The sequence below is a fragment of the Neovison vison genome, chromosome X, assembly GCF_020171115.1.
Source record: "Neovison vison isolate M4711 chromosome X, ASM_NN_V1, whole genome shotgun sequence".
Lineage (NCBI taxonomy): Eukaryota > Metazoa > Chordata > Mammalia > Carnivora > Mustelidae > Neogale > Neogale vison.
This window is the reverse complement of record NC_058105.1, coordinates 37560818-37573998: the sequence shown is the minus strand read 5'-3', so window position 1 is coordinate 37573998 and position 13181 is coordinate 37560818. Positions and strand designations below refer to the sequence as shown.

Below are 13181 nucleotides of genomic sequence, written 5' to 3'. Positions count from 1 at the left end.
CATGGATCAGATAAATGCCTTGCTTTTTCCTGAGAGGGACCTTCAGGACCATCAGAGTAGCAAAATGGGGATTAACCCCCTGGGCAGGACTCAATGAGTCCTAAGAACTAATGATCAGCCCCCCGGGCAAAAAGCTTTCTCCTGCAGGTCCCCCGGTGCCTTGGCTGTGAGTGCTCTGGTGGGAGAAGGAGACTGCACTTCTCACAGTTTCCCACAAGGTGGCGCTGTCGCTTCATTTGTTTTGGGACGCCGAGGCTCCTGGCTCCGGAGCTAGCCGGCATTTATAGCGTTTAGAAATGGAGAGGCTGTGCTGTGCTGGGCTCTGGGACTGAGTGGATTGGTTTGAAAAGAATAGGGCTGGAAGAGATCTTTGCTCCAGCTTTAAGTCCGTTCGCGGTTGCACAGATCCTTTGACTTGATAGGCCCATCTCTGGTGCCACGTATCTGCAACGCGCGGAAAAGGTCCCCGTCGCCAGTCATTGGTCTATCTCCCAATCTTTTTGATAACTGGCTTTTGACTACCAAACTTGTTTCCTGTTTACAGATTTTCTTGCCATTTGGGCTTCAGCACGACTCCTTGATCTCATCACTTTAGGGACTCTCCCTAGACGATCTTGATCTTGTGGCCATGGCCGACATGTCGATACCTTTAAGCTCACTCCGATTCAACAGTATGCTGAGGGAGGAAAATGTTGAGCCCCAGAACAGGGGGACGACCTTCTCTGGACCAATAATAGAGACCAGAGCAGAGGTCCAGATCTTACAGTCTCAAGTACAGCCTACAGTCTCTACATCAGCGTCAGACCCCGGAGGGATGTCTGCACAGTTGATGACATCCCCAGCCTTTGACACCATGTCTGCTCCTCTAATGGGAGCATCAAATGCTGGAGCACTGTCCCCACCACTGATGCCAGCCTCGGACTCCGGGGCACTGTCCCCATTGCTCATGCCAGCTTCTGATGCGGAAGTGCTGTCCCCCTTGCTCATGCCAGCCTCAGATTCTGGAACACTCTCCCCATTGCTGTCCACTTCAGACTATGGATTAATGTCCCCGGGGCTGATGACAATTCCCGACTTTGGAACAATGTCCACAGCACTAATGACCACACCACATTCTGCAGAGATATCACCATTGGCGATGCCAGCTTCATCCTCTGGAGTGATGTCTGCACCGATAATGAACACTCCAGCCTCTGAAGCGATGTCCACACCCTTGATGCTGGCCCCAGATTCTGGAGAGATATCTTCGCTCCTAATGCCAGATATAAATCCTGGAGTGATGTCCACGCAGCAGCCAATGCCAGCTCCAAGCTCTGAAGTCATGTCACCATTGCAAATTACTGATGAAGACACTGAAGCAATGTCTAAAGTCCTAATGACTGCTCTGGCCTCTGGAGAGATATCTTCACTGCTAATGTCAGGCACAGACTCTGAAGCCTTATCCTCACTGATAATGTCAGCCCTTGCTTCGGAAACAACGTCAACCCAGCCAATGAGCACCCAAGACTCTGCGGAAATCTCCACCCAGCTAATGTCTGGCACAGATCCCGGAGTAGGGTCTTCACTGATAATGTCAACGCCAGGTTCTGGAGCAATGTCTGCACCAGTCCTGGCGGTCCCAGATGCCGGAGAGGTGTCCACATTGCCTAAGGTAGCTCCAGACACCGAAGCCATGTCCCCACTGCTCACGACAGCCTTAACTTCGGGAGTGATGCCCAGCCAGCTGATGTCAGCCCAAGACTCTGGATTGATGCCCCCACAATTAACACAAAATCTAGACCCTCAAATCATGTCTACTCCAGCAATGAGAGCAGCAGCCACTGGAGACCAGTTGGACCAGTTGGGACCAATGAGAGCCTCAGACCCGAGAGTGAGGTCCATACCACGAATGAAAGCTCTAGCCTCTGGCAATATGCCAACACTGCTAAAGTCAGTCCCAGACTCTCCAGCCATGTCTGCCCCACTGATGACAGCCACAACCTCTGGAGCCATGTCCATGGAGCAAATGTCAACTGCGGCCTCTAGAGTGATGTCCACACAGTTAACCATGGCCAGAACTTCTGGAGCGGTGTCTACAGGCTTAACAAAAGCCACAGCTGGTGGGGCAATGTCCACGCTACGAATGAGACCCCCAGCCTCTGCCATGATGTCCACGCCACTAAGGAGAGCCCCAGCCTCTATGGCTATGTCCACACAGCCAATGACAGTCCAAGCCTCTGAAACAATGTCCATGCTACAACTGTCTGCCCCAGCCTCTGGACCCATGTCCACACTGCCAATGAGAGCCCCTGTCTCTGGAGCGATATCCATGCCACAAAGAAGAGCCACAGCCTCGGGAGTGACAGCTGTGACACAAATGAGAGCCTCAGCCTCTGGAGCAATGTCCACCACGCTGATGACGGCCAAAGCCTCTGGAGCCATGTCTCCACTGCTAATGAGAGACACAGCCTCAGGAGTGATGTCCTTGCCACAAATGAGAGCTACGGCCTCGGGAACAGTGTCCAAGCCACTAACAACATCCAAAGCCTCAGAAGCAATGTACATGCAGCAAATGACAACCACAGCTTCTGGAGACATCTCCACGGTGCTAATGAGAGACACCGCTTCTGGAGTTAGGTCCATGAGGCAGATGACAGACACGGCCTCTGTGGGGATGTCCACACCACTAATGAGAGCCCCGGCCTCTGGAGACATGTCCACACCACAAATGACAGCTGCAGCTTCTGGAACTATGGCCATGCCTCTAATGGGAGCCCCAGGCCCTGGAGTGATGCCCACAGCATTAATGAGAGCCACAGCCTCTGGAAAGATGCCCAGTCAGCCAATGAGCACCCACGACTCTGGAGGGATGTCCATGTCCTTCATGAGATCCATGACCTCTGGAGGGGTCTCCCAACTGCAGATGCAAACCCGAGCCTCAGAAATGATGTCCACACCCAAAATGAGAGCCCCAACCTCTGGGGTGCTGCCCACACCACTAATGAGAGCCCCAGACCCTGGAGAGATGTCCGCACTGCTCACCCAAGCTTCATCCTCTGGAGAGATGTCCCCACCACTTATGAGACCCCCAGTTTCTGGAGAGATGGCCACATCTCTGAGAGTCCCAGCGTATGGGGCAATGTCTACTCCACAAATAACAGCTTCAGCCCCTGGAATGATGCCCATGCCACAAATGATGGCTCCAGTGTCTGGAGCCATGTCCACACCCCTGATGAGATCCACAGCCTGTGAAGCAATGTCCATGCCTCAAATGATAGCCACGGCCTCTGGAGGGGTGTCCCTGCCACTGATGAGAAGCCCCACCTCTGGAGCAATGTCTGCACCTCAAATAATGCCCGCAGATTCTGGAGAGATGTGCACACTATCGATGAGAGCTCCAGCCTCTGGGGTAATGTCTCCGCCAGTGGTAAGAGCCCCAGTCTCTGGAATCGTGTCCGTACCACTAAGGAGACCTTCAGCCTCTGAAGCTGTATCTGCAGAGATATTGAGAGGTCCAGCCTCTGGAAAAATGGCCTCTGCACAAATGACAGCCATGGCCTCTGGAGGGATGTCCAAGCCATTAACGAGAGCCACAGCCCCTGGAACCATGCCCATGCCATTGATGTCAGCCATGGCTTCTGGAGACATGTCTGTGCCGCTAATGAAAAGCATGGCCTCTGGGACAGTGTTCACACTCCAAACAAGAGTCACGAGTTCTGGATCTACGTCCTTGCCACAAACCACATACGCAACTTCCGGAGGGATGCCTGTGCCGCCAATGAAAGCCTCAGGTTCTGGAATGATGTCCACGCCAATTCTGAGAGCCACGGTGCCTGGAGGGATGTCCGTGCCACCAGTGAGGGGCCCAGTCCCGGGAGCCCTGTCCACACCCCAGATGGCAGCCACAGTCTCCGGAGTGATGTCCACTTTGGAAATCAAAGCCATGGATTCTGGAGAAACCTCTGCCTCTCACGTCAATGTCACAGCGTCTGGATCAAAGTCCATACCCCACACAACTGCTACAACAGCCGAAACAAGGAAGCCAACACCACAGGAAGTCCCATCCTTTGGCATGTTGACCCCAGCACTCTGTTACCTCTTAGACGAGCAGGAGGCAGCCCGGGGCTCATGCTCTGTGGAGGAGGAGATGGAGGTCGATGAGGAGAAGCAAATGAAGGGCTTTTTGAATGACTCTGAGAAAATGGCGTTTCTGGTGTCCCTTCATCTTGGGGCAGCAGAGAGGTGGTCCATCTTGCAGATGGAGGTAGGCAACCCCCTCTCCGATGAAAACAGATCTTTCCTGAGCAGATCACAGGGCTTATATGACTCCCTGTCCGAGATAGACATCCTCAGTGCCGTTCTTTGCCATCCCAAGCAGGGCCAGAAGTCAGTCAGGCAGTACGCCACTGACTTCCTGCTGCTGGCCCGACATTTGTCTTGGTCTGATGCCATTCTACGGACCAGGTTTCTGGAAGGACTCTCAGAAGCTGTTACCACCAAAATGGGCCGGATCTTCCTGAAGGTGGCTGGCAGCCTAAAGGAGCTGATAGACAGGTCCCTGTATACCGAGTGCCAGCTGGCTGAAGAGAAGGATTCCCCGGGCAGCTCTGGCCAGGTTCTGCTGTCAGCCTGTAAGCGGAATAATGAAGAGGCAATGGAGAATGAACTGAACTCCTATCAGCAGACTGAGGAGGTAATGATGGGGGAAACACACTCAAGGGCAGTGGTGGGGGGTGATGGGGAATGCACCCTGCTCCTTTGGGTAGAATAAGGAAGAGGTGAATGGGAGGCATTGAACTTCTAGCCCCCAACCCCCAACCCGGAGTTTCATCAGTGTCCTGGCTATGCAGTGATTGGGGGCATATTAACCTCTTTGAAGCAATGCCCCTGCCCGAGTTCCTGGGGGCGGGGAGGGGCTGGGATGGCTAAAGGTCTAAGTCTTCTGATTATGAGGGAACGACCTGGGGCCCAACTCTCCAATTATCCCAAGGGAGGCATCATCTTTGCGGGGAGCTCAGTCCTACCTACAGGCACATGTGTTGTAGACCCAGGTCACTAGGGAATCTGGCCAGCCTAGTCCTCAGTCACACGTTATGTGCATGTGGTACGTTAGCCAAGTTTCTTGAACTGCTTAGTTACTGACGTTATCCAGGCAGAACCCCCTTAGCATCATAGTAAGTGTGGCTCTTACCTCTGCTGGTTTTTGTCTGTCTGTTTTTCTCACTCCCAGCACCAGCATGTTCCCAAACGCTGTTACTACCTGAAAGAGCATGGAGACCCTCAAGAGGGTCTGCATGACCACCTTCGACAGAGCACAGGCCATCACAAGGCCCCCACCAACAAGTAATGCTTTCTGGAATCTTCTCCTGTGATGTCTGACTCCGCTGCTAACTTGAGGACTGGTTCCTGGACCCATTCCATTCAGTTACATCATAAACCTTGTGGCCTTCCTCCTTCAGCTTCCCTGCTCCAAGCACAATCCCCCACCCCCTCGTAACTCCCTGATGTCTGACTTGACCTTCTCTTTTACCCCACATGCCTATGACCTGTCCTGACAATCAGAAGTGTGGACTTCGAGAGTGTTTGGTGTATGAAGTTCTGAACTCCTATTGCCGTCAAGACCAGTCCTAATTCCTGGTCGAGAGAAAAGTCTAGGCAGGATAAACCATGTCCTACCTCCAAAACACCTTAGAGTGTCTTGCCATGTGTCATCAGGCAAATGTGAGGAAGACCTGGTCCTATTTCACTGGGCAGGGGAGCCTGTAAAGAGAGTGATGCCCGCTCCTAAACCACTCTTCATATGCCTCAACTTATGCACCCAAGATGGGTCTCCAGGGTCCTTGCACTGTTTATAGTCTCCATCTTAAACCATTCGTTTTGATCCACAATAGTAATCATAGTAGTGGCTAACATGTATTGATTATGTATTATGTGATTGGTAATTGACAAGCACCATCTCACTACACTGTTATCATAACCCAACTTGTTCTTGTGTTGTCAACTTCTGACTTCTTGATCTTTTGTCTATGGCCCCTGTTTTGTTCCTCGGTGTCAATTGTTAGCTCTGATCTTGGTGGCTCCCTCAGTAATCAAGTGCCCCCCGCTCCCCTTGGCTATTGTGCTTTGTGACCAGCACTCTTGATAAAGTTCTTGGTCTTTAAACAGGCATAGATAGTTAGAACATTCTATGAGCCGTGTTTGCCTTCAGGTGGTGGGATTGTGGATGTTCTTATTTTCCTCTTTCTACTTCTCTGTACTTTCCAGATTCTCGCAGTAAGCATGTATTACATTTGTAATCATAAAAGTCAATAAAGTTCATTTATTGGAAAAAAAAAGAAAAAACATGGCTGACAGAATTTGATTTATAGAGTCCTTCATTCAATCGATATTGGTTATCTAACATGTGTCAGCCACTGTTTTAAGGACAGGCAGATAAAAACCCTGACAGAATGAAAGCTCCGTTCCAGTGGAAGGAGTGATAAGCAAGAAAAGCCATAAGTAAGATAGACTGAAATCATGGTAAAGACCATGAAGACAAGAAATTGGGATAATGGGGACTCTGATACTAGCAGATACTAATTTATTTATTTAATAATAGCCCACATAACTGAGTTACTCAAAGATCTTTAAAAAAACCAGGAGGAGTGGCATGATGAGAAACACATTTTAGAAAGTTACTTTGGCGACAGTTTGGAGGCAGAATAGGGGAAATGGTTGAGAGCAGTTCTGAGTCCCCTGTCATAATAGTACAGGTGACCGACTTGCTGGCTGACTCGGGCATGGGCTGGGACAGCAGGGATGGAAAGAGAGGACAGGCATCAAACACTCTCTGAGGACTCTAGTTGGCTTCTCCATTACCATAAATATTGGGTCTGATTCCAGGAAGAGGAAAATGATTCTCAGAAAAAACAAAGATTGGCAGACAAATTAGCAGCCCCATGGTCATATAGATAAGAATCTGGCTCTCAGGGCTGCCTGTGGATGTGTCAATCACCAGTGCTGTTGTCCCTGGAGAAAAGAGGGGACAGTGAGTTGGGAAACCCAAATTTGAGGGTGGGGAGGCAGCAGGCCTCAGGAGAACCAGCTTTCCCCTCTTCTCTGGTTCCGTTGGCTCACAGCTCTTAGCTCAGCAAAGCACAGTCAAGCTTACTCTCTACTGAAATAGAAATGAATGTACCGAATCACAGTTGGTGTCTGGAAAATGTATGTGGGAAAGAAAATGTCTTAAAACTGAAACTTTTTTTTTTTAAGAGAGGGAGAGAGAAGGAGGGGAGGGGCAGAGGGAGAGAGAGAGAGAGAATATTAAGCAGGCTCCCTGCCCAGCGTAGACCCTGACATGGGGCTCGACCTCATGACCCTGAGATCGTGACCTGAGCTGAAATTAAGAGCTGTCCACTGAACTGAATGAGCCGCCCCGGCATCCCCAAACTGATTTTCTTATAGCCATGAACACGGAGAACAATAACAATTATTTTTTAAAAAACATTTTATCATTGAAGTATAGTTGATGTATAGTGCTATATTACTTTTGGGTGTATGACATAACGATTCAGTGATTCTGTACATTACTCAGGGCTCATCACAGTGAGTGGACTCACCATACAACATCCTTATGATATTATTGACTACAGTCCCTAGGCCATACTTTTCATCCCTGAGACTAGTTATTTTCTAATTGGAAATCCCCTGGTTCTTTTCTTTATTTTCCTCCCTGTGTTTTCCCCCTTCCCTTTTGCCTCCCCTCTTCTTTAAGCGAATGTCACTAGAGATAAATGGAACAAAAGAAGCCCAATCAGACACTGCCAGAGCCCAATGCCTGCTCCTCTACCCACCCCAAAGCTTATATTTAGAAATGTTTCAAGAGCCACCCAGCCTCTACATAGAGCTGGGCTATCATATGCCCAAGTACTTGAGACAGTTTTGTCTGCTGTAAACTGGTGTTTTAAGTTTCTCCAGGCCTCGCTGGCCTGTGGGTAAAAATAAAATCACATAAGCAGTAAAAACTCATATGGCACTGGCCCCTGTCCCCACCTGTGTGCTACATGACTTCAAGCCCTTGAATGTTTCCTCCAGGGATCTGTGGAAGACCCTGGCAGCTTCCCGTGTTCTGAGGTAGTCCTCTGCTCCTGTTCTCCAGTTCCCACCCTGCCTCATGGCTCTCAGCTGTCCATTTTGCCACATGAGGTTGGCTCCTCTGCCCCAGCTGCTGGTGGGTGCCTCTGGCTGTGGGAATACAGAAGCCCCTGCTGAGGTGGGGCAGGCAATGGGGCTGCCCTCCCTACTGGCAGCTTCGGCCAAAGTCACTGATGGTTCACAGGGGTGGGGATTGGGTTGTGGGTGGTGGTGGTAGTAATTCCCCTCTCCCGTCTGTGCCACATGCTGCCCCTTTGCCACCTGGACACTGAAGCATTGCTTTTAACCCTGTATCTCAGTGAGGCCCATGGGAGAAGAGTGGCTTCAGCTGCTTCCTCTGTTAATATCTCTGAGGCCACACACCACTCCTCCTTGTTCCAGCTCAGTGCTGGCATGCTAAAGCCACCCAGTCTTCTAATCAGACCCAACCTCCAGCTCCCATCCCCACGTCTCTATCCCTGCCCTGTGAGGCACCGTTAAGTCCACAGATCTCTTCAAAACCACTATCTTCCCTGTGAACAGACACCAGGAACTCTCTCCACACACCTAATTCTGGACGGCCGGGTAGGTGGTGGGGAAAGCCAGTGTCACCTTGTCCTGATCCTCTACCTTCTTGCCATTCTCCCATCCACCAGCTGGTCTCTGTTTCTGCTCCTCAGGGACCAAGAGTATATAAAGCCTTCTCTTAAAGACCACTTTCTCCAGGCAAACATAGACTTGGACTGCCACTTAGTGATGGATGTTTCCGTTTCTGGAACTTCAAGTCTCACGTTGGGCCCAGACAAGATCCTGTGGCACTGGACTAGTTTGATCAGATCAGCCCAAATACAGGACCTTTTCCTCTCAACCTCATTCTCCAACCAGAATAATTACAACGTCCTCAGGGCCAAGTGGAGGGTAGGGTTGGTTCGGACCTCTTCAGCATCTGGTCTCTTCAGGGGTTCTATTTAAACTGTGGAGAAAGATCTAAAAGAAAATTCTTGACTGAATACTGGCAAAAGCCACATTTTAATATGAGTATTTATTGCGCATTGACCAGGGTCCCAAGATCTGGACTAATTTCTTTACCTGCATTGTCCCATGCCCTCTTCAAAACAACCGTGAGAGGAAGGGTGCTCTTATTAACCTTATTTTCCAGAGTGAGAATCTCTGGTACAGAGAGGTTAAGTAACTGGCTCAAGGCTCTAGAGCTAAAAAGTAGCAGAGTAGTGATTTGAACATGAGCCACTAGGCTCCAGAGCCACACTCCACTATGTATTTGAAGATCATAAAGTCTGAGGGCCTGAAAAAAGTGGCCCTGATTTCCCCTTTAAACCAATAACCTCTTGAGCCCTCCAGGGCAGAAGTGATAGAGTCAGAAGAGATACAGCCTAGCTAACCATGGAATGCTCACAACAGTCCTTCAGGAGCAAAACTGTGAACCTCTGATCCTACACACTGCTCACTCATCACTCAAGAGTCAGTGTGAAATATAGACATTTTCCAACAAAGACTGAGTCAATTGACCATTCCTACAAAAGATGCTGCTCTAAGGGCTGGGCGAAGCTTGGGGAAGCTGGCAAGATTTAGAAAAGAAGAAAGCTCCCATCCCTTGACAACCTTTGTTGAAAATTTCACTGGTCTAAGCACTAGTGTATAAACAGGTATGAAACAGACTGACTGTGGCTTTCCCATGATACCCTCTAATATCTTTAAAATTTGATTCTTTTTTGGGTCAGACTTCTACTGAGATATAATTCATATACCATATATTTCACCATGTATTTTTTAATTTTTATTTTTGAGAGAGAAAGAAAGAGAGTGTGAGTGGGTGGTGGGGGTGGAAAGGGGTGGAGGAAGAGGGAGAGAAAGAATATTAAGCAGTCCCCATGCCCAGCATGGAGCCTGACATAGGGCTCAATCTCACGACCCTGAGATCATGACCTGAGCCGAAATCAAGAGTTAGATGTCCAACTGAGTCACTCACACACCCTTATTTCAGCCATTTAAAGTGTATAATGGAAGGTTTTGTTGTTTTTCCCTTTTAGTATATTCACATAGTTGTGTAACCATCACTGTAATCTAATTTTAGAACATTCCCATAAACCCAAAAAAATATTCGGTATCCATTACTCAATCACTCCGCAGGCCCTCTTCCCCTAGCACCTGGAAACCACTAACCTACTTTCTGTATCTGTAGATTTACCCCTTCTGGACATCTTAGATAAAAGGAATCATATTACATGTAGCCTCTTAGGGCTGGCTTCTTTTGCTTAACCTAATGTTTTCAAGGTTCAATCATGTTGTAGCACATATCAGTAGTTCCTTTTTCCAGCTGAATAATATTCCATTGTATGTATATACTGTGCTTTATTTATCCATTCATCATTTGATGGGGATTTTGGTTGTTTCCACCTTTTGACTATTATGAATACTGTTGCTATGAACCTTTTTCTACAAGTTTTTGTGTAAACATTGCTGGTGCAAACATAACTGGGAGTGACATTGCTGGAGCATATGATAATTCTATGTTTAACCATTTTAGAAACTGCCAGACTCTTTTCTGAAGTGGTGGCATCATTTTGTATTCCCTTCAGCAGTACATGAAACATGCAAGTTTTCCACATTCTTGCCAACACTTGTTACTATCTCTTTTGGATTATAGCCATCCTAGTAAGTATCCCATTGTGGTTTTGAAATCCATTTCCCTGATGGCTAATGATGCTGAGTGTCCCTCTAGGATCTTTTTGATACAAACTCAACTTTGCAACTCAATCTTGCAATGTATTACCATACATACGGTTGAAAGCTTCACCTTTTGAGAGTATTCTGCAAGATGCTATTGCTCCCTGGCTGTCCAGCCCACCTCCAACTATGCCTTTGCCCTAAACCTTCTCAGAATTGGGGGGAAGGGCTTAGAAGGGCAAAGTCTCATGGCACCAACCTTACCCATAGCAGCTTTCTTTCTTTTGCTACTTTCTGCAACAGAGAGTGCCTCAGAAGAAAGGTGAGTGTTGGCTTATATTTTGGAGTTTTCTGGAGGTCCAGGAGCTCTAGCTCAAAAGAAAATTTGCAGGGACATTGGCATCTTTCTTGTGGAGTCTTCCTCCATTGACCAAAACCAAAAATAGTCCAAACAAATCGTTTATTGCTATGGTCTTCTACTGGGCTAAGGCACCACTCAGAGCTTCTCCATAACCCAATCACTGAGAGAGAGAGAGAGAGAGAGAGAGAGAGAGAGAGGATGAAACAAGATGAAAAACTCCCTTCCAATTCCAGCTGTGCCAGTGACAACCTCTGTGACCTTGGGCAAGTCATTTGACCATTCTGGGCCTCACTATCCTCATCTTTATTATTGTTCAATTCTTATTAGAGGTGATAATTCCTTTTCTGTTTGGACAGGCTCTGGGTGTAGGAAGATGTCTAAGCAGCCTGGGGAGAGGATTGCTCGATGGAAGCCCAGTGTGAGCCATTGCTAGAGGGCAGCATTGTATCAATAATTATTCTAATGACACTGGCTGAGGTGTGGTCGCCTCAGAATTCTTTAATTCAAAAATGTAGTCTTTTCCTTACCCATAAATGAAGTTTTCACAAAAGGAAGATAATTTCTGGAAATTCAGAGAGAAACCAGAGAGGAGTGCAACTGGCCCCCTTCACGTTTCATTGTCCCTGAACAAATTTAAGATTACAAAAGAGAGATGGTGTATTATAATTCCTAATTAAGCCTGTTTGTTTTTGGTCGCAGTTGGATACAGTTGCACAAATACCTTTTCCTCCTTGGAGGTCCACCAGCACCATAATGGAAATGTTTAAATTCATTTGCAGGGGCGCCTGAGTGGTTCAGTGGGTTAAGCCTCTGCCTTTGGCTCAGATCATGATCTTAGGGTCTTGAGATTGAGCCCCGCATCGGGCTCTCTGCTCTGCAGGGAGCCTGCTTCCTCCTCTCTCTCTGCCTGCCTCTCTGCCTACTTGTGATCTCTCTCTCTCTCTCTGTCAAATAAATAAATAAAAAATCTTTAAAAAATTTCATTTGCAACCTCTCCTAGAGATTTGACTCACAGATTCAGTGACAGAATGTCTCATTAGAATGCTTACTATATTCAGTTTCCACCTTCCTTGGCTTATATTTATTACAAACAAAAAAATAGAATGCTTAAGAATCATCCAGGAGCGCCCGGGTGGCTCAGTCAGTTAAGCATCTGCTTCTTGATTTCAGCTTTGTTCATGATCTCAGGGTCGTGAGATGGAGCCCTGCATCAGGCTCTGTGCTCAGCGGAGTCTGCTTTAGAGTCTCTTTCTCCCTCTCCTTCTCCCTCTCTGCTGCTACCTTTAAAATAAATAAATAAGCCTTTAAAAAAACGATCATCCAGAAATTCCCCATTAAATCTTTTGAGTACTTGCCACATTTCACAATGGCTAAGTCTCTCCATGTCAAGGTGGCAGCCCAAGTCACTCATCTAGGCAAAAAATATATGTGGCTGCAACAACTATTCAAACCATGTACTTCTGGCTGTGTCCCCTTCAGCTGATGCAAGGAAAATGAGCAATTAATTTGTAATGTCTGCTAAGAACAGGGATCTGGGTATACAAATTAAGAAAATTGCTATCCTTAAGGTAAAGTTATGCAAATGGATTTGATTTCTTATTAATAACGATAACAATAAACAAAATAGTATTTTTAGTAGCAAAGTAGGATATTAGTGAAAGGGAACTGGGGTATCTCAAAAAACTTCCAAACTATGACCGGTCCTGGGTGAGAAGGTGCAGCTAACTTTCAAGAACTAGAATCAGGGATTTGAATGCCACCAGTATTCTTGGTTTTTCTCTCAGCTTCTCAGCTCTGCATCTCTCTACACATTGACTTGCTTCTTTTCTCTCTATAGGCTGGCTTTCTCCACATGGTAGGTGACTGGAACCTCTAGCACAACTCTGTCCAATATGGCAGCCATGCATCCCACATGGCTACTGAACATTTGAAAGATGGCTAGTCCGAATTGAGATGTGATGGCTGTTAAGTATAAACTGTTAAGGACACAGTTAGAGCTTAGATTTTGAAGACTGAGTATGAGAAAAAAAGAAGAATTGAAGTA

At 47.6% G+C, this 13181-nt stretch overlaps 1 protein-coding gene across 1 annotated transcript; it reads left to right on the top strand.

Moving 5' to 3' along the window:
• The first annotated feature begins 628 nt into the window (after positions 1–628).
• Positions 629–5574, top strand: RTL9 (retrotransposon Gag like 9). The gene is made up of 2 exons (XM_044235292.1): positions 629–4672; positions 5210–5574. The coding sequence occupies exons 1-2, from the start codon at positions 629–631 to the stop codon at positions 5324–5326; spliced, it is 4161 nt and encodes a 1386-aa protein (XP_044091227.1). The 3' UTR covers positions 5327–5574.
• Positions 5575–13181: the final 7607 nt, after the last annotated feature.

What these genes read in the sequence shown, in the direction of transcription:
- RTL9 (XM_044235292.1), top strand. Translation starts at nt 629, where the DNA reads ATGGCCGACATGTCGATACCTTTAAGCTCACTCCGATTCAACAGTATG. An exon ending in CCTATCAGCAGACTGAGGAG is followed by an intron (nt 4,673 to 5,209) that starts GTAATGATGGGG and finishes TCTCACTCCCAG; the next exon opens with CACCAGCATGTTCCCAAACG.